This window comes from Protopterus annectens, chromosome 10.part0 (genome assembly GCF_019279795.1).
Source record: "Protopterus annectens isolate FY-2018-M chromosome 10.part0, PAN1.0, whole genome shotgun sequence".
Classification (NCBI taxonomy): domain Eukaryota; kingdom Metazoa; phylum Chordata; order Ceratodontiformes; family Protopteridae; genus Protopterus; species Protopterus annectens.
This window is the reverse complement of record NC_056744.1, coordinates 716,936,002-716,959,468: the sequence shown is the minus strand read 5'-3', so window position 1 is coordinate 716,959,468 and position 23,467 is coordinate 716,936,002. Positions and strand designations below refer to the sequence as shown.

Here is a 23,467-nt window from a genome sequence, read left to right as displayed (position 1 = left end):
AGCAAGTTTAGGTCATTTATTGTTAACACTACCTGTGTTCATGGGAATGCTGTTTATGCACGTTTAGATATTCTTGAGTTGTTTGAGATAGAACACTAATGTACACAAATGCTAGGATTAGTGGTTGTATACAAGAATGTTGAAGAGTTAGGATTTTAATTAATGTCAACTGCTTGGAATAGCTTATTTGAGTGCCAGGTAGGGCAAGTAATAATATGTTGTTTTTATAATACTTAGTTTGTGAGGAGGAGATGTGCATAGTATGTGAATGGTTGTATGTTTGTGAGGAGGAGATGTGCATAGTATGTGAATGATTGTATGTTTGTGAGGAGGAGATGTGCATAGTATGTGAATGGTTGTATGTTGGTAAGGAGGAGATGTGCATAGTATGTGAATGGTTGTATGTTTGTGAGGAGGAGATGTGCATAGTATGTGAATGGTTGTATGTTTGTGAGGAGGAGATGTGCATAGTATGTGAATGGTTGTATGTTTGTGAGGAGGAGATGTGCATAGTATGTGAATGGTTGTATGTTTGTGAGGAGGAGATGTGCATAGTATGTGAATGGTTGTATGTTTGTGAGGAGGAGATGTGCATAGTATGTGAATGGTTGTATGTTTGTGAGGAGGAGATGTGCATAGTATGTGAATGGTTGTATGTTTGTGAGGAGGAGATGTGCATAGTATGTGAATGGTTGTATGTTTGTGAGGAGGAGATGTGCATAGTATGTGAATGGTTGTATGTTTGTGAGGAGGAGATGTGCATAGTATGTGAATGGTTGTATGTTTGTGAGGAGGAGATGTGCATAGTATGTGAATGGTTGTATGTTTGTGAGGAGGAGATGTGCATAGTATGTGAATGGTTGTATGTTGGTGAGGAGGAGATGTGCATAGTATATGAATGGTTGTATGTTTGTGAGGAGGAGATGTGCATAGTATGTGAATGGTTGTATGTTTGTGAGGAGGAGATGTGCATAGTATGTGAATGGTTGTATGTTTGTGAGGAGGAGATGTGCATAGTATGTGAATGGTTGTATGTTTGTGAGGAGGAGATGTGCATAGTATGTGAATGGTTGTATGTTTGTGAGGAGGAGATGTGCATAGTATGTGAATGGTTGTATGTTTGTGAGGAGGAGATATGCATAGTATGTGAATGGTTGTATGTTTGTGAGGAGGAGATGTGCATAGTATGTGAATGGTTGTATGTTTGTGAGGAGGAGATGTGCATAGTATGTGAATGGTTGTATGTTTGTGAGGAGGAGATGTGCATAGTATGTGAATGGTTGTATGTTTGTGAGGAGGAGATGTGCATAGTATGTGAATGGTTGTATGTTTGTGAGGAGGAGATGTGCATAGTATGTGAATGGTTGTATGTTTGTGAGGAGGAGATGTGCATAGTATGTGAATGGTTGTATGTTTGTGAGGAGGAGATGTGCATAGTATGTGAATGGTTGTATGTTTGTGAGGAGGAGATGTGCATAGTATGTGAATGGTTGTTAGTGATGCTTTGAGGTTAACCATGCAAGCTTGAACAAACAGCTGTATCAGCAGCAGTCCAGAACAATGCTAGGAGGTGCTCTGTAGTCAGTGTTTCCATTTGAATGGAATATATTTTAGGTACTTTACTATTATATTTGCTCTGTGATAAGTGTGGAACAATGAAAGAAAATGTCTTTTTAGTGGAACAGTATCAGCCATATTGTGCTGTCTGTGATCTGTAGAGCTTGTGTTTCTGTGTTAATGCGTCCACCAGCTCACGAGTAGACCACACTTGAAAAAACTTGATTTATGAATGGAATTAGAGTGCAGATGCAACAGTACTAGGGTCACTTACTATTGATCAGACGGACATATTGTATTTTTGTGACTGGGAAAAATCATTCATAGTCCATTGAAGACTGTGGTTCCTTTTTCCTCTGCACATGGATATAGACAGATCTTTTTTTCACAGTCTGCCCTTGAATGTTTTATGTAGAAGAATGAATGTAAAAGTGATTTGTGAGTACCCGTCTTCAAAAAAAAAAAAAATTTTTCTTTTTAATTATATTCCATACTTGAGTGACTTCTGTGTTTCTGTGTGGAGTCTGCATGTACAGCCTGTATATCAGTTACATTTAGTGACAGATGCTTTGGCTTTTCTACAAACATGCTGATAAAAACTGTCTTTCGGCTTCTCCCATTAGGGGCCGCCACAGTGAATGACCAGTCCACAGATTGATTGGCAGTGAAGTTTTTCCTGTGTCGAGTTGTCAGCCTAGCAACCAACCTTCACAGAAGGCACACACATGCACCTACTACATGTCTTTGGTAGATGAGTTAAAAATGCTTCAAAATGCCTGTTGGAGTGTATGGAGTCAGAGTGTGTGTGTGTGTGTGTGTGTGTGTGTGTGTGTGTGTGTGTGTGTGTGTGTGTGTGTGTGTGTGTGTGTGTGTGTGTGTGTGTGTGTGTGTGTGTGTCTGTGTGTGTGCATCCTGTGGTGGATTGTCAGGACAGGCTGCAGCTCCCAAATGACCCAAATACTGTGAAGTGGGTACTGATGCATGTATGAATGAATACTTGTTCAAAAAAACTGGCACATCAGGTGGCAGTTTACTACTATTCTTTTAAACAGGAAAATGGAAATATTCACACTTAATAATTTTAGGTGAAAGTCATCTCCAGGCTTCAATAGTAAACACACTTACTAGAGTCATTTAATTGTCTTTGTATTTTATTATGTTAGCATATGGCACAATGAAAGAAGCATCATTATCTTATTCATTAAATGGATAAAAGTAAGATGGTAGCCCTTGTAAGACTGTATCATGTGATTGTAACCTTGGCATGGCATGTGTTTACTGTTAACATCTGAAGAATAATTTTACCTGAAAGCACTAATGTTGTGAATATTTCTACTTTAGTTGTTTTAGTAAAGGTAATGGTCTTTTATATATACTTACAAAGTTTAGGTGGTGACTGAGTCAGCCTCATTAGCTGTGTACTGTGTTGGAATGAATGTATTTTCTATGTTGGTGCTAGCAGATTTCGTCATTCCATTCACCTTGGTGCAGGTGCTAAAAAATAAAATTCAGTCCCTGGTGTAATCACAAAGGAGTACAAAACATGTATTTTAGTGGTGATTTAATAAAAAAAGACTAACTGTTTACTTTGGCTTTATGAACTTTACATGCAGTAAAGTGATATGTGTTATTACTGTTTACAGGGTAAGCAGTAGAATCCAAATGATTTGCTTAATGGCAAAGAGAGTCTGAATACAAAAACTATGGATGAAGCTAATGGTATGTATCCTTTTCCTTTAATCCTTTTATATGTTACATGCTGTTCACAGTGATTATCCTAAAGCAGGGAGAAATTCACACACTTGCGCATGTATGATGTAAGAAAGGCTGCCCTTTGTAGACAGTTGCAGCAGCAAACCATCCAGTTTAGGCAGAACTGTTGGGGTAAAATCGGTGGATAAAGACTGTGAACAGACACACTGGAAAATCACTTTAAAAAAAAAGAAAACTGAAGGGCCACATAGCAAAACTCATTGTAAAACATCTGCTGTGTTACAAGGGCAGTCCATTAAATTAGGAGTTGAAATTACATGGCCACCACAAACAGTGGGAAAATCCCCCTAACCACTTTGGGTGCCTGTGTACAAGTTCTAGAACTGATTCAAATGTTTCTGCTCATGACTTGTTCTGAAGTTTTATGCAACTCTCCTAAGCTTCCCATCGATTAGTGCCTTCTGAATTTCACTCAGAAATGTTTTTTTGTATGTCTGCTTTAAAGTCATCTGGCAGTCACCGAAGAGGGTTTACTTTTTTGAGAAATAAGCATATAATTTGTGCTCGTACAATTTTCCTCATATGTAAATGGTTACTAGTATGAATATTCTAGAAGCAAAAGGGAAAGGTCCTGTTCTTAAAGTTGAATTATGCAATAGTATAGCCTTTATTTAAGTTTATTGACATAATGGGAAAATTGTGGATTAGTCACAAAACTGATAAGGGGGTTGTTTACACAAGACAATAAAAAGAGAACATTCCAACATCTGATGTGTAGTGACTTGCAACACCAAGTGCTTCTGCTGAATGAGTAATATTTAAAATATTCTTTGTAGTAGTTATTTGGGTGAGCAGTTAAGATGCTGTAAAATCTATATTCATCCACTGACAACTGTGTGAAGCTGATCTCTTACAGTCAACAAGTGTAGCACGTTCTTTCATGTCCATATGTTTATACCTATAAACTGTGAGATTTAGTAGATGGTTCTATGAACCAGAGCACTGTGGTGTGTTCACTATCAGCTTGCAAATTATAGTGACATGACCTGTAGGACTGTTTATTTCATATGAATTATCTAGCCAAGAGGAGCAAGTCATGTAGTATATATAGTTAGCTGTATTAGTTTATAGTAAAAAAAAAAAAAAAAAAAAATATATATATATATATATATATATATACACACGCACACACACATTTAATAATATATCCATGTGTGTATACTGCAATAGTGCTTAATAGTATTTGATATACTTACTATATCACTTTATCATACTGCAAAGTACTTTGAGTTGGCATTTGACTTGGTTTTTAATTTAAATAATGCAATTTTACAGTTTGTAATGCATAACACTCATCAGAGACTGAGCGTCTGAGAGGTTTATCGAGTGCTCTGGTTAGCGTTAATGCAGTCCTATTGGGATTGGGCAAGTGACTCTGCTTCTGCTTTACAGTCTTTGTTTCAGGGCTCTGTTGGCATAGCATATTTATCTTCCGACTGCAAAAAAAAACTGAAAATGTAGCTATCATTGTAACATCTGGTATTGGTCATTCACTCATCACAGGGTATATGCTGGTTCATCTATACTTCCAGTGGTACACATTTTGTCATCCCTATTTTTGATGATATGGTTATGGTCACTCTTCTTTCTTGGGGATACAGTTGTGGCCATCCATCCTTCTAGAGGAATGTCAATAATCATATATTCTTCAGTCTGTCCCTTATCCCTGCAACTTTAAATCACTTCTGCTGAATTTGCCTCATGAACCTGGGAATAGGGCACCATATAGGAGAATATATCCATAGTGGCTGTGGTGGCAGGTCTCCATTGTGCAGCCAACTATCCCTGCCACATCAGCAAAAAAACACAACCCTTCCCACTCCTACCCATACATAATCTAAAGAGGTAATGTGTCTCATTAACCTTCACCTCGCCTTAAGGACCAGCCAACAACTTAAGTGAGTTAGTCTCCTCACACAGTGGTGTACATAATTTGTTTAAAAAAGTAACAGATTTCTGTATGAACTACTTAAGCTTTGATGACTTTCTAGCAGTTGGTCCAAGTTATAGGAAGAGGTCAGTAATAGGAAGTGACACTGTGGAAAGTCTGGAAAATAAAAGCATGCATTTTTCTGTATTTTTTTTTTTGCCACCATGTCAGCTGGCCTGCAGGCATCTCCCAATAAATCTTGAGTCCATTTGATCCCCTGTACTGGGAATTCCCAGTATAGGAGGTGAGCACTGACTTGTCATCCTGGTACCCATGAAGGTGTTTTTGTATCATGCTGGCTTCCTTATAATGGCAGTATTTCTATCACCTCCAAATCCTCCTCGTGTGGTTGACATGAACATATGCAGCACTGTGGGGCATCCTGTGCCCTCCCCTTTCTTGTATGTATGTTCATTCACATACTATGACTGCTGCTTTTACCAGTCTAAGATTGCCAAGCCCATGCCCTTAGTCCTGAGCATTTTTGGTGCCATGCAGACTTCTATCTCTGTTATGGTGATCACTTGGCAAGAACCGCTACTTTATCCACCCAGGTTGGGTGAGCAGGTGTTGGCCATTCACACCCATCCTTTTCCACCTGGCTGTTTTAACTCTTGGGCCACAATCTGAACACTGATTGTGTGGGTCATCTTCAGGGATTTGTCTCCCTTTGTCACAGAATGTAGTCTGAAAAACATGCATTTTTGATGATGTTGATGATGTGCAAAGACATAATAAATGTACAAAGATATGCAGCCTAAAAAAATGATCAGAAATAAGTTGATTTAAAATTAGTGGAAAAGATTCAAAATAATTATTCTAGAAACATTCTTGAAAAGTAGTGCAGAGCTGGAAAGAAAATGGAAGAAACAACAAAAGTGAATAGGAACATGGTGTAATTAGTCTTATTTCATCTTATTAAAGAGCCTGAAGGCAATAAAGAAATGTATAAAATCCGAAAAGTTGATAACATTACATTGGAATGCATAGGGTAGAGTATAAGAAGTGATGTTTGATTTCTGCTGTAAAGCTCCTGGAGTGCATTTGGCCAGTTTTACTTGAAAAAAAGAGGGTTGACCCCACTGAGAGTCTGACAGGATTTAAGAGTTGAAGCAACCCAAGAAAATGTGTTGCTACTAATGAGAGCTCCTTGTCCAGAGTGTAAAGCAGGAGTTACTATGAAAATTGTGAACTCTGTGACTGCCTGATGAAAAAATAAAATGACATTTGACCTAAGAAAATGATTATTGCTGCTGCTGCCTTTGGAAGAGGCTGTCTTACACTGGATTTTTCGGCATGTACTTCACGTGCCATTTCATACTTGCTCCATAGACTGGAATGTATTAGGAGCATTTCCTGACTACAAGGTATCATGGCGAAAATTAGGGGTGGGCAGAGGAGGTGGTTGCCCCATTCATGTGGTGTTTGAGGAGAAGATCATCAGAGGCTGATGGTGTGGAAGTGATGTACCGGCATTCATAAATAAATGCCAATAATTTACTTGTGGTCTAAGGCTAGCTGCTCAGTACATTTGCTGCAAGTGTTTTGCTAAAGTTTCAGAGCAGAAAAATATTTTTTTTTTTTGAGAGGGAGATCCTCATCTTAAGAAGACCTTTTTGTTCTTCTTTACTAAGAGTTGAGGGGGACACCAGTTAGGGAAACTGCAGAGGGCGTCAGATTGCCTAGCTATGTATGTTCTTTGTGTTTCACTGTTGCAGTCATCACATTTGTATTATCTGCCTGCAGGTAGCCCTCAGTGCCTGAATACCAGAGTCTTGAGATTTCTGCATCAGATGCTGTCGCTTCTTCCATGACGTCCAGGTCGTCAGGGGTATAAAACATGCAGCCGACACCATTACATCAGTCTTTCTTGCCATGTGGTGCCCAAAGCAGAAGCAGTTTACAAGTGCCGGTCGGCCAACTCTTGAAATTTTTGTTTTCGAGTTTCAGACCTGAAGTCTTCAAAAAGGTAAGTACCCCATTGGGGATCCTTTTTTCTTGCTTTAACCGATGTCAGAAAAAATTAATAATTGTCTTGCCTGTGGAAAGCAAATACCTCATAGAGATTTTCATTCTTACTGCATCACCTCTTTAGGCCCAGACCACGACGTCCTTCGCTGTCAGTTTTTTGCCTTGTTCAATGCCCAAACTATTCGTCGTCAGGCTATTTTTGCAGCTAAATACTTTCGTTCTTGATCTCCGTACTCTGAAATGGCTTTGTTAAGTCATTCGACTGCCGATCTTCTGAAAAAGGATAAAGACAGAGACAGACCGCATAGGTCCAAAACTGCCGACGACGCTTCTGTTAAGCTAGTCGCCAGTCTACCAGTACTCAGTGAGGTGCTTTCGCAGCCCCTGATACCCGCTTCTACAGATTCGCAGGCCTCTGTTGAGACCCATTCGGAGTCTGGTATGCCGCGAGATGCTTCTTCAACTATGGAACCTGTGGATGTTTCTACCTTAGATCGGTCCGGAGCCGCTGTGCAGGCACCGGCTTCTGAGGGTGTAGTCAGGCCTATGGGTTTTCATATTAAACCGACGACTTCGTGTCAAGCTAAAAATACTGAATTCCTCAGGCCTAAAGCTCACACTACACCTAGAAAACCAATGACCAAAGCGCATTCTCAGGCCCACATGCCTCAAAAACAAATGATTAGAATGGCTGAAGACCTTATTACCTTAATTAGGGGAAGCCAGCCTTCCCCCTCTAAGAGACCTAGAACTGATTTTCCTTCTGATTCTTCTGATCAGGAATCTGATATCTCTATTCCTTCTGACTACTAGGATTTACCCTAATCTACTTATGAGGATTCTAATGCAGAGGATTCCATTTCCTCTGCTTCCCCTCCCGAGGATTTTTCTTTTGGTGAAACCTTGCATACCCTTAGGGAACATTTCTGCTGGGAAAGCCATGACTATTCTCAGTCCAAAAGAGACTTAGGGAATTCTTAAACCTGCACAAGCCTCTAGCTGTCCCTCCTGTTCTGGAGATTGTAGATGATGTTTTCCTGGAATCCAGCCTTACCCCAGACACTTTGCCTCCAGCTCCCAGGAAACCTGACAGGTACTATGGAGTACCTGACTCTCACAAATTCTTCTTCAAGAATCCTACTGCTGATCAAGAGACCATTTCCCAAGGACCTAAAAGCATTAAAGCTACTACTGCCAAGAATCCTACCCCTTCTGACAGAAATTCTAGGGCTTTAGACAGATGGGGTAAGAAGGTATATACCTCTACTACTCTGGCCATTAGGGCTTTAAATTGCCAGTTTCATATGTTAAAGTATCAGCAACATATTATGGGACTACTTAAACAGAAAATGATGTTGATTCCTGACTGTGCTGAACTCAAAGATTTACAAGACTTAATGCATTCTGATGACCAAGTTGGTAAACATACTTTGCAATGTGGTTTTGATGATTTAGAAGCATCTTGCAGGGCTGCTGTCACTGGGTCTGTACTTAGAAGACATGCTTGGCTAAATTACTGGATGCACCCTTAAACCAAGACAGCCTTTTTGGCAACAAAGCGGAAGAAGTCCTCAAAAGAATGGAGGAAAAAGCTTGCAAACTGTTAAAGATTTCTTACAAGTATAGCCACCTAGATTCAGTAGACAGTGGCCTTCAAAGTAGTGGTCTTTTCCATTCCCTTCCAGGACTTCTCAGTCCAAACCAGGAGCAGCAGACCACCAAGAATTCAGTCTCAGGCTATGCACAGATCTAAACAGTGGGGGGCTCCCACTTCCAAAGCAGAGAGTAGTAAGCCACCCCCTATGGAAAAATTGCACAGTGACTTATCCTTAACTCTTCCAAGCCTTGCTCAACTACTTGCACTTTTAGGAGGAAAGCTCGCCCTGCATGCAAAAAACTGGAAATTCATTACCCAAGACAAATGGGTTTTAAACATAGTTTCCCTAGGATACAGATTCCACTTCCACTCTCTCCCATGCCCAAGTGGATCACCAGACCTCCCCCCAAACCAGTGGGTGGAGGCCCAAAAACAAGTTCTCACTCTCCTCAGCATCAAGGCTATTCAACCTGTCCCAGCAGAAGAAAGGGGACAAGGTTTATATTCAAGGCTGTTCCTGGTTCACAGAAAAGAAAACTCCTGGCATCCTATCCTGGACCTGTCTATCCTCAACACCTTTCTGGTGGTTCCAAAATTCAAAATGCTAACTCTTCAACAGCTTTTTCCTATGCTAGCCAAGGATGCCTGTCTGGTAACCCTAGACTTAAAAGAAGTTTATTTGCACATCCCAATAAGGGAGTCTTGCAGGATATACCTACGCTTCAGGGCAGGCTCCATGCACTATCAGTTCTCTGCACTTCCCTTTGGCTTATCTACTGCTCCCAGGGTATTCACAAAGTGTATAGTTCCAGCCTTTGCATTTTGCAGGCAGAGAAATATTCAGATTTTCCCATATTTGGATGATTGCCTGATTCAGGCAGAGAGTCAGGACTTGCTATTACAGCACCTGGCATTTGTAAAGAGACTTCTAACTTCACTGGGGTACACCATCAACGAGAAGAAATCACACCTAGTACCCTGCCAATGGATTATATTCCTGGGAGCAAGCTTGAACGCAACTTCCCAGATGGCATTCCTCACTCCAGAGAAACAAGTTTATTTGACAACCTACTTCAACCTACTGGCCACAAAAATGCAGCTATCTGCAAGGAAAATCCTACAAGCCCTGGGGTTCATGGTCTCTTGCATTCTGTTAATTCCATATGAAAGACTGCATATGAGGAAACCTCAGTGGTATCTAAAAAGTCTATGGTGTCAGCATTCTCAAGACCTGGAAACAATGATTCCTGTCATACCTTGCCTAAGGGCAGACTTTCTTTGGTGGGCAGAGGCCTGCAACCACAACAAGGGACTCCCTTTCACTCTACCCCTGCCACCCAAACCCTAACAACAGACCCATCTAACTATGCATGGGGGGCTCACATGGCAGGGCAGTGCATTCAGGGCAAATGGAACCCAATACAGATGCACCTGCATATCAATCAAAAAGAAATGTTAACTGTACAGAATCCTCTGACAGCCTTCAAAGACCTTATCCTTCCAGGACAACTACTGGTAAAGACAGACAACACCACAGTTATGTGGTACATAAGCAAGCATGGGGGAACCCATTCCTACCCACTCTGCAGACTAGCCATGGTTCTGTGGAACACAGCCTTGAGCAACCAAGTGAACCTACAAGCTCAATTCCTGCCGGGCAAACTAAATTCACTGGCAGACGACTTAAGCAGAAATCTAATGCACTCTCGTGAATGGAAGCTGGAACCCAAAATATTCAAGCACTTGAGGAACAAATGGGGGACTCCAGAGATAGACCTGTTTGCCTCCCCTCAGAACCACCAATCGAAAAAGTACTGCACCAGAACTTCCCACTGTCAAGCTTGGAAAGTGGATGCCCTGTCCTTTACCTGGGAAGGCCTCTCAATTTATGCCTTCCCCCTCTGCCTCTCCTCTTGAAGGTCCTGCTAAAGATCAAACAGGACAAGCCAAGGACAATTCTGATTGCACCAGACTGGCCATGCCAGCACTGGTACCCCCTTTTGTGCAGTCTGACAGTGCTACAACCATGGTACCTGCCTCATACTCCTTCCCTGCTGTACCAGCAGGTGGGCTAGATTCTGCACCCTCAGCTTCAAACCCTGAACCTTGCAGCCTGGTTAATCCCCTGAACTCACCTCTAGCAACCCTCAGTAATCAGGTGCTGGATGTCATTCTTGAGGCAAGGAGACCTAGTACTAGAAAATCCTATTCAGAAAAGTGGAAAATATACTGTTCCTGGAGCCAGTCTCAAGGGGTGGGCACAACGGTGCCCAGCTTACCTCATATTCTAGATTATTTAACAGAAATGCTCCACAAGGGCCTATCTTTCTCATCAATTAAGATTCATGCCTCAGCCATATCAGCATATTACAATACTGAGCCACCCCTCTTCTCTCATCCACTGCTAAAACAATTCCTTAGAGGGGCCAAAAATTTAAGACCCCCCCCCCAGGAAAGCTCCAACTCCAGCCTGGGACCTAAACTTTGTGTTGGAGAAACTTACTTTTCCCCCCTTTGAACCAGCTGTACAGCAGAGCTGACATTTCTTTCTTGGAAAACAGCTTTACTTCTAGTCATCACTTCTGCAAGAAGAGTGTCTGAACTGCAGGTCCTTATGGCAGTGGAACCCTTCATTGTCTTCCATGCGGACAGGGTTTCCCTCAGGACTAATCCATAATTTATGCCCAAGGTGGTATCTAGTGTGGCTCTGAACCAGTCCATTCATTTGCCTACCTTTTTCCCTAATCCCCAGATTAAAGGGGAAAGGATATTGCATTCCCTGCATGTGCACAGACAGCTTAGGGTCTATCTGGACAGGACTAAGCCTCTCAGAAAATCTGACCAGCTGCTAGTCAGCTTTGCTGCAGGGGCAGAGGGGAAGGCCCTTTCAAAGCAAATAATTTCCAAATGGATAGCACATTGCATCCATTTCTGCTACAGGCATCATGGAAACCCTACCCCACAGGAGATAAGAACACATTCCACCAGGGCTGCATCTACCTCTACTGCATTTCTAAGAGGAGTCCCTACCAGGGACATCCTGGAAGCTGCAACCTGGAGCTCTGTACATAGTTTCACCAAGCATTACCACTTGCCTATCTTTTCTAAATCCAGAGCTGGATTTGCCACAGCAGTCTTACAGGGCCTCATTGCTAGCCCTAATGCTCCTTAACTGCCTCCACCCTTCCTTAGCTTTGGGAATCAACCCAAATGTGATGACTGCAACAGTGAAACATGAAGAACATAGTACAGTTGTGTACACTTATCATAAATGTCGATCTTCGAGTGTATTCACTTTTGCAGTCCTGCTTACCCTCCCTCCAGCCCCCTGACTTCTCTTTACTTTTATCTATCTTTTTTGTTTGGCATACTTTATATCATGTGTATTTGCTTTTTGCTGGGGGGTTTCCATACCATATAATTGCTTCCTATTGTGGGGGCACCTGACATCTGGGGCAAGAAAAACTGATGTAATGGCATCGGCTGCATGTTTTATGCCCCTGATGACCTGACGTCATGGAAGAAGCAACAGTATCTGACACAGAAATCCCAAGACTCTGGTATTCAGGCCAGCTGAGGGCTACCTGCAGGCAGATAACCCAAATGTGATGACTGCAACAGTGAATACACTCGAACATCTACATTTATGGTAAGTGTACAGAACTGTGCTTTCTACTTCAGAACTTACCTTACAAGATCATATAAATGCTGAATCAAGGGCTAAAAACAAATAAGAGACTGGTGCTGCTTCTTTCCCAGCTTGTATACTGAGAACTATGAACTTGTGTGCATGACATCATCTAAATGCTGCTTTATTTTCTTGCCTGTTATGCTGAAGAGAAGCAGTTTGTGTTTCTGTTATCTGTCATACTGAAATGAATAAATATGGCTCTCAATAAAAACTACTGTAGTGTTTAAAGTGCATCTTATCTTCACTGTTCAAATTGTGTAACATTAGAGGTTATTACAGCATCTTTGCTACATATGATGAAGATACTGAGGATTTGCCCAAAAATACCCTTGGCCTAGTAACTCGTAAATAACTGTTACTGAAGCTACTACCTGGCCTAACAGAGTGTAAAACAAACTGCATAGAGCAACACAGAGAAGATCTGAAAGGTTTTGTTTTAAAACACTGCCTTAATGCAACAGACCATGCAAAAAACATGGCTGCTTTACAGTAGAGTGCATGAGGTCAACAAGAAACCATCTGAGACCTGCAATGGAGTATTGCAGTTTTGTGAGCCCTGCTCCACTGTCTTGAAGGTACATCCCAACAAAAAAACAAAGAGGTTTTACAAAAGAATGATAAGGAGTAATTCTAGGGCCTGGCAGATCATTGAAGATCTGCCTAGCAGTGGGCCTAGTTCAAGATGCAGCCATTTCTTACAGAGAATTAGCCCCTCTGGTAATGCTGAGGCCTACTTGCTTGCCTTTAGTAGCATAAATGAAAGAGAAATTATCAGACTAGCAAATGAACCAAGCTAGTAGCCCCATTTTTGAATAAAGAGTCAAAAAATGCAGTTTATTTTGGGACTGATGCAAAAAATGATTATAAAAAGCTAAAGGAAGACATACCAAGTTGGGGTCAGATTAGTGGAGCTGGACCTAAATTTCACACATGAAGTTGTACCATAGACAAGGAAACCTGTGTACAAGTGTTTGACCTATTTTATTTATTTATTCGTTAATATTTGTTTAAATAGAAGTCCACTGGGCAAAAAAAAACCTTTGCAGTGGAGACTAGGGGAGAAATGCTCCACAGATACTACAAATGTAACACGATTCTATAATGAATTACATGAAATGCTCAGTTACAATAGTTATACATGCAGACAAGCTGCAAATAATCAAGACATTGAATATTTACAAATAATAAACATAGCAGACATAATCATACAAGAATTATAGTGATGTATAGAAAAGTCAAGAATCATTTAGATGGAGAAAGAGATTAGAAATTAAAGCTGAATTTATTAGTAGGTTGTATTACATGTAGGTAGGAGGTTTAGGAGAGTATAGTATAGTATAGTATAGTATAGTGTAGTACAGTATAGTACAGCAGAGAGGAAGCAGAAGATTTAGTAGTGATTACATATTGTACTTAACATGGAAATGGTGGTGAAACAGATAGCATTATATTTAAATTTCCTAGTGCTAGAGATGAACTGAATAGAAACTAAGTGTTAGAGAGAGATAAAAATTAATGGTTGAAAGGAAGTACAATATAAGTAACTCGGTAAGGAAAAGGATTCTTTTAGGTTATGTTGGGGTGTTAAGATGGATATAGTGAATGAAAGGAGGGCCAATTTTTAAATATTTTCTTTTATTTTTTAACCAGACAAATACACTGAGTAAGGGTTCCTTTTTGGGGTTTGACCCAGGAGTACTGTCTGAATGATTTGCTGGAAGTCACACAGTAAGCAAATGGAGCTTATAGGATTCAAACTCTATATTTTTTGAATGCAGGAAGCAGTTTGTTAGTAGCACATAGCTTTAAGTGCCAGACAACTTTAATTCAATTGAAAAGTTAGCAGACCAACAGGTGTTTCACTGATATGCATTTTCTGAACAAGCACTATGAAACTTTAAGGACAGCCATTATGAATGGACTGTAATTAATGTTCAGTGTTTTATCAGAAAATTAAGGTCTGGCAGCAAGGGTGTGTTGAGGCATGCCCAGTGTACTCAAACGAGTAAATTCTTTTCTGAGCATATCTTACGATATATTGTGGCTCAAAGAGCACAGAAGACTTAGACATGTCTAAGCTAATGCTTGCTGTGTAGAACTAAACAAAACATACATAGATACTTGATATGAATGCTTCTCTAAAAATAGCCTTTTTATGGTTTAACAGGCAACAGTTGTAAACAATGTGTCCCTTTCTAAACGTGTATAGGAGCAACAACTTAAGGGTTGATGGGAGGGAGCAAGATAGTCAGTTCTGAGTACAAATTATACATTTCTGGCTACACCTCTGTTTGTAAGTTAATACAAAGGATTAAGACTCTTCCTGTAGTATTTGCCTGATATTTGACTTTGAGAAAGTCACTTAACGAGGCAGTGCACTTGTGACTTGGTTAAAAATAGGGGAAAAGGATAGGGCATCAATATGAGGCAAAAATCTGCATTTTCTGTTCTACAGTTTTCCTTACTAGAAAATGTCTTCAAAAGTTTGGCAGTCAGGTTCTACTTACAAGAAAATGTTTCAGAAGCCTGGTTGTCAGGTTCTCAGAAAATCTTTTTCAGAAGGCTTGAATGTCAGTTTCTCTGGAGGTAAAGTTGAAGTGGGGGGTGAAGTTTTTCTGGCGGTAAATTTCACACACACACACACACACACAAATGTTGCTATGTACAGTACAGTTCCTACTAGACTGTGTCAGTGCAGTTGCTTCTACACACCCATCACACCCATGATGCCAAACGAAATGCTGCACTTTCTTTGGCAGGCTCCAGATCTTCTTTCTTCATATGATTATCCTGTAATAAAAAGTCACCATCTCTCTTCCCCCAGGTGGATAAACTGGCTCTGGAGATTCACTTTCATTCCTCCTCAGCTGACCTCCCCTAATACTTGTCCTCGACCAAAAACTGAACCTGGGTCATCTGGGATGTAGTCAAGGTGAAAACTTCTATGTGACGCAGCTGGATATATGACTGCATTTGCATGAACGTTTCTTTATCATCCTGCTCTTATTGATATTTTCAGCTGTTTCAGTATTTTACTCGTAAAGATGCATGTGCTTATAAGTGTACTGCCTCTGAAGTTACAAAGACTCAGAAGAAGTATATTTACAGACACAGTCCATGTGTCTGAGCATCTGGCACTTAAATAGACAGACAAGCACTTAACTGTGAACAAATGAGCAATCAGCTGAAAAGTTTAAATACTGCCCAGCAGTATTGTTGCAAAGGACACATACTTGTCTTTTAGGGTGTGTCTATACAGAAACATACTTTATGAGCCACCATCCCACATATGCAAAATATTTGGATCAAAAATACTAAAATTTGACCTAAGCGACAGCACTAAGATGAAATTCTAGCAGCAAAGTGATGAACCAGTAATGCCCATATTACAAATCACAGGCGATACATCCCCAATAATATTTTTTCATTCACAGTCTCTGTTACCATTTCTTTGCTGAATGATTTGAGCATCTAATATCTCCCTCACTCCAACTGCTCTCACTGAGCTCAGCTTTATTTATGCTGGAGCATAACAAGTTCATGCTGCCATGCAATAACAGAAACACCCGCAAGTGATTTATTTAGTCGGTTTAAGGTAAAATGCTCATCAAACTGTATTAATTTAGCTTAGGCCAGGACCAGTATGTGGGCAGTCCTGCTCCCACTAGAGTTATACTTATCTCATGTTTTTTAGCTTCAGCCTGATAGTCTTACCGTGTAAGGTTGTCTGCATGGTTTATTAATTCAGTATTGGTACAGCATAAGTACAGAGTCAAAGGATATGGCAAGAGTACTGCTTTGGGGATCTTTACTGTGTTTATTTTATTAGTTATAAGCAGCATTGTTTCATTATCTTTGGGGCATTTGTCAACTTAACTTTTTTTTCTGGTGGCCTCAGCATGGTAGCACACTGTTCCTGGTGTTGATTCAGAAATCCATCTGTTGGGAGATATGCCCTACTCCACATGGTCTAGCTGTAATTGTCTGTTCTTTGTTCCCCCATTCCCATCAACCCCCACATTTCTGTAACTTATACACACCTGCCATTTCCTCATTTCCAGTCAACCGCACTTCCTGCAATCTTACTTCCTGGTGTTGCTATTTCCTGTCATACTGTCAACCAGAATTACTGCAAGTGAGCTATATATTAACCATACTTACTGCAATTTAATTAACTAGTTATATCTTGTCCCATTTTCTCCTCCATATTTGTCACTTCCTATATACATTACCCAGTCACTGATTTTATTTCCTCATTCATAACTGTACACCCTTTCAGATACTGTCTTCTACTATCACTAAAAAGTTGGATGTTTATAATAAGGTACAAATGGTTAAGCAAATGCTACTGCCGCTGCTACCATGTGCAGTTTCCCTACTTCATCATATCTCTTTACCTCATTGGCTTATTCCAGAGCAGACATTCTGTTCTTCATCCTATCTCCCCATACTAAATCCTTCACCACTGAAATAACCTCTAGATGGAGAAACTTTCTTTTTTTGCAACTCACAACTTATACAGTGCACCACATGCTGTACCTTCAAGATACTGGCAAAGAGCAACTTTTTCACAAACTTTAAACAGTGGCACAAAAATGTATATTTTTTTTATCATCCTGCTTTTATTGCTGTTAGGATATATTCAACCCATATCTGGGCCACAGTCTACCAGTATGATCACTGTCACTGCAACACCAGCAATGCCCAACTTAAATGTAAATATCTTCACTAAACTCCAGCCTCCTGATTCTACCAGCAGTACCAATATGACTGTATTATAGTACAGTTTTTACAATAATAACCATAGAAGTCTGTCAGTTGCTTATATGAGTCTATGTGGTATCAGTAACTGATGGTCCCAGTTATAAGCTTGACTTCAGTTGCATAAACCTCAAATTAGGCCTATTTCTGGTTAAAGGCAACAATTGGATATCTCTGTGTCTACTTTTAACCTCCCATGCAAAAAACCTAAAAGTGGTGTAGCTACATTGTTTTGTAAGCATTTAGGGCTATTTTCCATGATTGACCAATCTCAGAATGCTGACAATGGAACTGACTGGGTTAGCCCTGAAATTAAATGAGCCATTATCTGTATACATCCTCCATCTTTTGCTGTATTTTAAAATTCCTCATTCAACATACTTTCAAAATAGGCAGTCATAAGTTGATTACTGGGGACATAAACGCAAATTGGAATGAACAAAAAAATAACTTGAACAGGATTCTTGTATATAACAACCTAACTCAAACTGTGCAAGAAAAAACTCACCCCAGCCCCAATACCAACAAGAAATCCTTAACAGATGTTATTATTCCTAACATACTTGGCAAACTGCAGTCATTAGATAGTCTACCACCTTAGTTGGAGGTATCATCATGTCTTACTGTCTAACTGGCTACTCAAAACCTTTGCAAGGTTAATACTACTTTGAACTTGGATATTTGGAAGCAACAGCTCATATACATTAACTTGGAAAATGTGTACAACTCCGTTAATCCTACTGCTGTGCTTTCAAAATTCTGTAATATAATTTCCTATTCAGAAAATTCTTTTCCCACTTAGAAGGATCAGAACGTTTAGACGTTATACCCCTTGGCTAACAAATTACCTGAATTACTAAATGTCAACAAATAGGAGACCTCTTAGGATCTTCAAAAATCCACTAGGCTTAGCACCAATCTAGTAAAAAAAAAAAAAAAGTACCTTCAATTGTTCCAAACAAATTCATTCAATCTTTCAAAGAAAGTTTTGCCAAACCATTAAGATTATAGGTACTAGGGCCTTATTTTCTAAACAATCCTGTGATCTGCATAATAACTGTATTAATGTCTGTTTTTATAACTTAATTGTCTTTTAAAACTTAGGAACCTGAGACGTTGAATTGAGTAATTTAGATGTTACCACATATAAATGAAGTGAACATCTTAAAGCTAGTTTAAATTTTTATGCATTATATTAGCTTTTCATAAAAGAGGGTTTGTTACTTATGCTGTGTTATGTGATAAATTAACAACTAAGCATTTTTATCTGTATAACTAGTACTTTGTGTTACCATCATGATGTATTGATTTTATTGGATTTCTTTATTTAATTAATTGGGGATCAATTTATTTTTAATTAGCATCAGCTGACACCTTAAAGAGTATTTAAAGAGTGTTTAAATTTTTTTATAATGATCTGAGGAAGTCTACTAATAGTAGTAGACGAAAAGCGCTTCATTTTATTAAAGTGTTTATGCCAACGTTTACTGAACAGTGGATTTTTTCATCTTGGTGCTTACTATATTTTGTGACTTGGTGTGCTTTTTCGTGTTTTACCATCTTCAAAAATCCACTAGGCTTAGCACCAATCTAGTAAAAAAAAAAAAAGTACCTTCAATTGTTCCAAACAAATTCATTCAATCTTTCAAAGAAAGTTTTGCCAAACCATTAAGATTATAGGTACTAGGGCCTTATTTTCTAAACAATCCTGTGATCTGCATAATAACTGTATTAATGTCTGTTTTTATAACTTAACATTTATAACTTAACATTTCCTAGCCACCAAACCAAAATGGTATCTAATTTAGCTAGGTGACACCTCCTCATGAAAAACACATTTATAATCCTTACATGACTGGTGCTGTGGTAGCGTTGGCGCCTCACAGTAAGACATTGTCCTGTTCGATTCTCAGCTAAAGCGTCTTCTGTGTGGAGACATGCGTGAATGGGCGTACCTTCGTTGAAGGTTGTGCATCAGGGCTGGCAATTTGGCATGTAAAAATCTACTGCCAATCATTAGCAGACTGGAGTTCCACTGTGGTGACCCCTAACTGGGAAAAGCCGAAAGACACAACACAACAACAACATGACTACCCTCCTTTCTGCATGAGAGCTATTCAGAAATTTGCAGTTGAAAAACTACTATAAAAGGTGGAATATTGTTATAACCTTCATTTTCATATGCTATATCCCACCCTAAGTCAAGCTAGCAGCACATTATTAAGCTGGCCCTCAAAACATATGTTTAATGTAACATTTACAAATAACAGCATTCCACACAGCTTTAAACATAGTATGCTCATTCCTTTACCAAACTTCCCTCACTCCAAACAATGATTATCACCCAGTAATAAATACATATGCATTACCGAAAGATTGTTTTACAAGTGAATCCTTTCTGAGTAATAAGCAGAATGTCTTCAGGCCAAACTACACTTTCAGTGCTCTTTACAGCATATACAATCACATCTGGTAACTGGTGCTATTTTTCTAGATCTGAAAGTATCTTTTCAAAAGGGATACTGCAAAGCTCAAAATTTTAGGTCGTCTTCAATTCTTATTAATTATTAACTCTCTCCCATACAACCTCCCCAATTTAAAGACAACTCTTTATGCAGATAATATGGTTTTAAACACAACACACAAATTTGTATTTGTATCTGAATGTCTTTGCACATATATGGGATTGGCTACCAAACAACATGCTAAGAGTTAACACTGAAATCTTCAATCATGCTGTTTGGCACATCACAGAAGGTATGATCAGCTTTTCCCCCACTGTCTTTGATCCACTGCAAAAACAGACTACCATGCACCACATAGCAGATATATCTTGGTGTAATTTTAGGCCAACATCTTTCCTTCCATGCTGACATACACTCAGATCAAGAATATAATGTCAGAACTAAAGATTGTCTATAAAATTTCCCACCTACTAACTAAAGAGGCAAGGAATGCTAAGTAAAAAGGTATAAATGTGTGTGCTAGACTACGCCTCACCCTTTATTTCACTCTACTTAGAGCATTGCCATTTCACAAACAGCTGAAAACTAAATTCTATATTTTATTATCCAGCCCACAGAAATATGCATCCTTGCACCTTACAGGAGAAGTCAAATTGGCTTCCCATGGAAGCAAAGAATCAGTATGTGCTAAACACTCGCATATTCATACTGTTAGTACCCTGTTCTGAAACCACAACTCTAAATGAGAAAAACTCTGTACAGCTTAAGAAATCACCCTCACTGTCAGCTGCAAAGACCATCTTTTACACTTGCCACTTTGGAAAAATCCTTTTATAAGGTTGCTGTCATACCATGGAACTTTCTTCCTACTCAGACATCTTAATATTCTGCAACCAACTAGAAAAACACATGATTCAATACGGATAAAAATGGTTTGGATGATGCAGGTTAACATCCATCGCAGTATCCTGCCTGTATAGCATTATGCTCAGAATTTCCACAACCAGTCAGTATGGAGAAATTATTCCATCAATACATTTACTTTGTGCTGAATCTGTATATCTCTCTTTCTCAGGGTACATGGTTCTTATATAGCTTATTTTGATATTGTATTCAGGTTGTAAGTTGACTTATTAGGTTTATTGTGTTTGTGTTACAGTAACAATATGTAACCAAACTGCTCCAAAATTCAGTGGTATTACAATACTGTTCTAGTGCAAATTATTATGTGTATTGTATCAAATGATTTGTACTGTCTACTGTACTGCACATGAATAATGTATCTGTTCTGTGATTGCCTTTTGGCTCGGGTCATAAATGAAAAGGGTCCTTGGGCCATCTCACCCAACCAGTTAACAAATTAAGTAAAATAAATAAATTAATAAAGTCTTACTCCCTTTGAAAACACAAGTCTGAGGGGCTTGAGCCTCAACAATGTGTTCTAAGACATGAAACAACAAAACACTATTTTAATGTTTAAAATGAATGTTTACCAGTTTAGAAAACATTTCCATCAGCTATAGCTTACTTCAGCTTAGCTTGCATCAACAGTTTCCTTTTTCATCATGTCAGTCACATTTTTTTTGTTTTGAAAATATACATTTGTTAGCCAGTCCCCAGATTGCATGAGACCGTTGTCTTTTTTGTCAGAGCCAATGCTGTTATTCTGAAATGAGTGAGCATTGAATATTGGCTGGGTTGCAGCAAGAACTTCCGACAGAAATGACTGTAATTTGTAACTGCAGCAAAGATTTTTTTACAATGATTTGCACAGAGAAGCATTAATCAAGTAGTGCAGTGTAAACTAAACTGAATCTTGAGCAACACCGTGTTATTTATTTGTGTGAACTGTAAAATATCCATTTACATCTTGAAATGAAGAAAAATGCAAAACAATAAAAAAGCCCAATTTAAACAGGCAGGCTGATTGATTAGAAGTCTGTTGGACGTGAAGTTTGGTGATACACTAATGTTCTTTCCTTGTGAAATATGTGTCTTGTGCAAGGATGTTTTTGCAATAGTAAGCCGTTTGGCCACAGGAAAAGGCAATAATAAGTTAATGAAAGTACTTTGTGTGATTGGGGAGACAAAAAAATTAAATGATGAGCCTGTCTCTCTTCCTCACTCCCTCTGTCTCTCTCACAATTCTTTCTCCTTTGATAAATCCTGTCCTGGTATATTTCCAGACAAGGTTAGTATCAAGGGTTTAATTGACAGTTTTAAACACTGGGCGTGTTTAGAATTGTAAATTCAATCTTTGACCTTGCCATGAAATGCAAGATAAGCTTTACAAATATCAGTTTTTGCATTCAGTTCTAAGTAGTACATTGATGTCACTCTTTTAATTCAAGAATCTTTGACAAAGCTGCAGTAGTTTTGAAACCCCAAATCAGAGATAGTTTTAAGCAGAAGGTTAAAAGAGTAATAAGATTTGTATTACCATAACAATTTCACAGCAGCCAGAATTAATAATTTTAATGACTAGGCAGTTAAAGTAATTTAACTGTTTTGCCTGAATTTTAGAGGAACCAAACTTTATAATACTAATGACTACCCAAATGCTCAGACAGTAATTTTCACTCTTTGCTATACACTGCATATTTTATGAGGGGAAGAGCAAAATTTGAAATTTAAGCATGGTCATCCTTGAATATTTTGCACATAAATAGTTTTAAAAAAGCATTACCATCTTAGCCATTCACTCAGTAAGCCTTTCCCTATTGCTCTGCTTGAAGGGATAGCCTTTTACTGAAGCTATTTTGTGATTATAGTTTGCAAAGCAGGTTTTCAGCTTTGTTAGTTTTTTTTACAGATGCTATATGAAGTTTAACATTGCTGATGACAGCAGTGTGTTCTGATATTAGGTTTCCATTGTGGATACTATCTGTAAAGCTTGTAGTGAGTGCCAAAGCTATTTCTCCTGTTTTTAGACAAATGCACTTAAGGTTATAAGTTTCACTGATTGCCAGCCAATTTCTTTGTTTAAACGACAGACGTAAGATCATGGGTACATTTTCTTTTGTTATAAACTAGAGTAGATTTTTCCTAAAGCATTATGTACCTACATCTAAAACATTCTCTTTTCTAGCAATGTGTAGCAGCAGTAAGTGAACAGAAGCTGGCATGGTATTTTTAATTATACTGATCTCATAAGTAACTGATCTGTTTTGTTCGGTTTTACGGAGTCTGCATGTCACATCTCAGGGCAGCTTATGATGCTCATAAATCTTCTCAAGTTCAAATGGAAGAATCAAGACTGTATGGAGTAAACCCTCCAGTGACATACATTACTACTTCAGTTCATTTTTGCAGCAACAGAGAGAACAAGTTATTTATGTATGCTGCATGGTGGTACAAATTGCTCTAATGAGAGTGTGTACTTATCACTAATGACCCTAAAAAAGAGTTTCTGTGTAGTTGTCATATGTGCATGTTTTTACTTTGTATTTCAAATCATGTTGCAATAAGTTTATCACTTAGGACTGTTCTCTCAGCAGCAGACTGATGCATTGTGCAAGCTGCTTTGAATTACTTCTAGTGTAAGCAGTAGATCTCGTTGCAGCTTCAACTTTTAACTCTTTTGGTTAATATAGATGAAGACTGGAATTTCTTTACTGATGCTTCCCTTTGGGAAAAATAAAATGCATTAACCATGCTACTGTGCTGTGAATTCTGATAGAAAATAAAGTAGCAAATAGATGCACATTCAGATAATGACCATA

General features: G+C 38.9%; 1 protein-coding gene across 1 annotated transcript in view; it reads left to right on the top strand.

Annotated features, from left to right (window-relative positions):
• The first annotated feature begins 3,197 nt into the window (after nt 1-3,197).
• Nucleotides 3,198-23,467, top strand: part of KANK4 (KN motif and ankyrin repeat domains 4) — a 419,388-nt gene continuing 399,118 nt past the window's right edge. Inside the window, exon 1 of the mRNA XM_044085543.1 lies at nt 3,198-3,276. Within this exon, the coding sequence (XP_043941478.1) occupies nt 3,261-3,276 (16 nt within the window). The 5' untranslated portion in view covers nt 3,198-3,260. The remainder of the gene's footprint in view (nt 3,277-23,467) is intronic.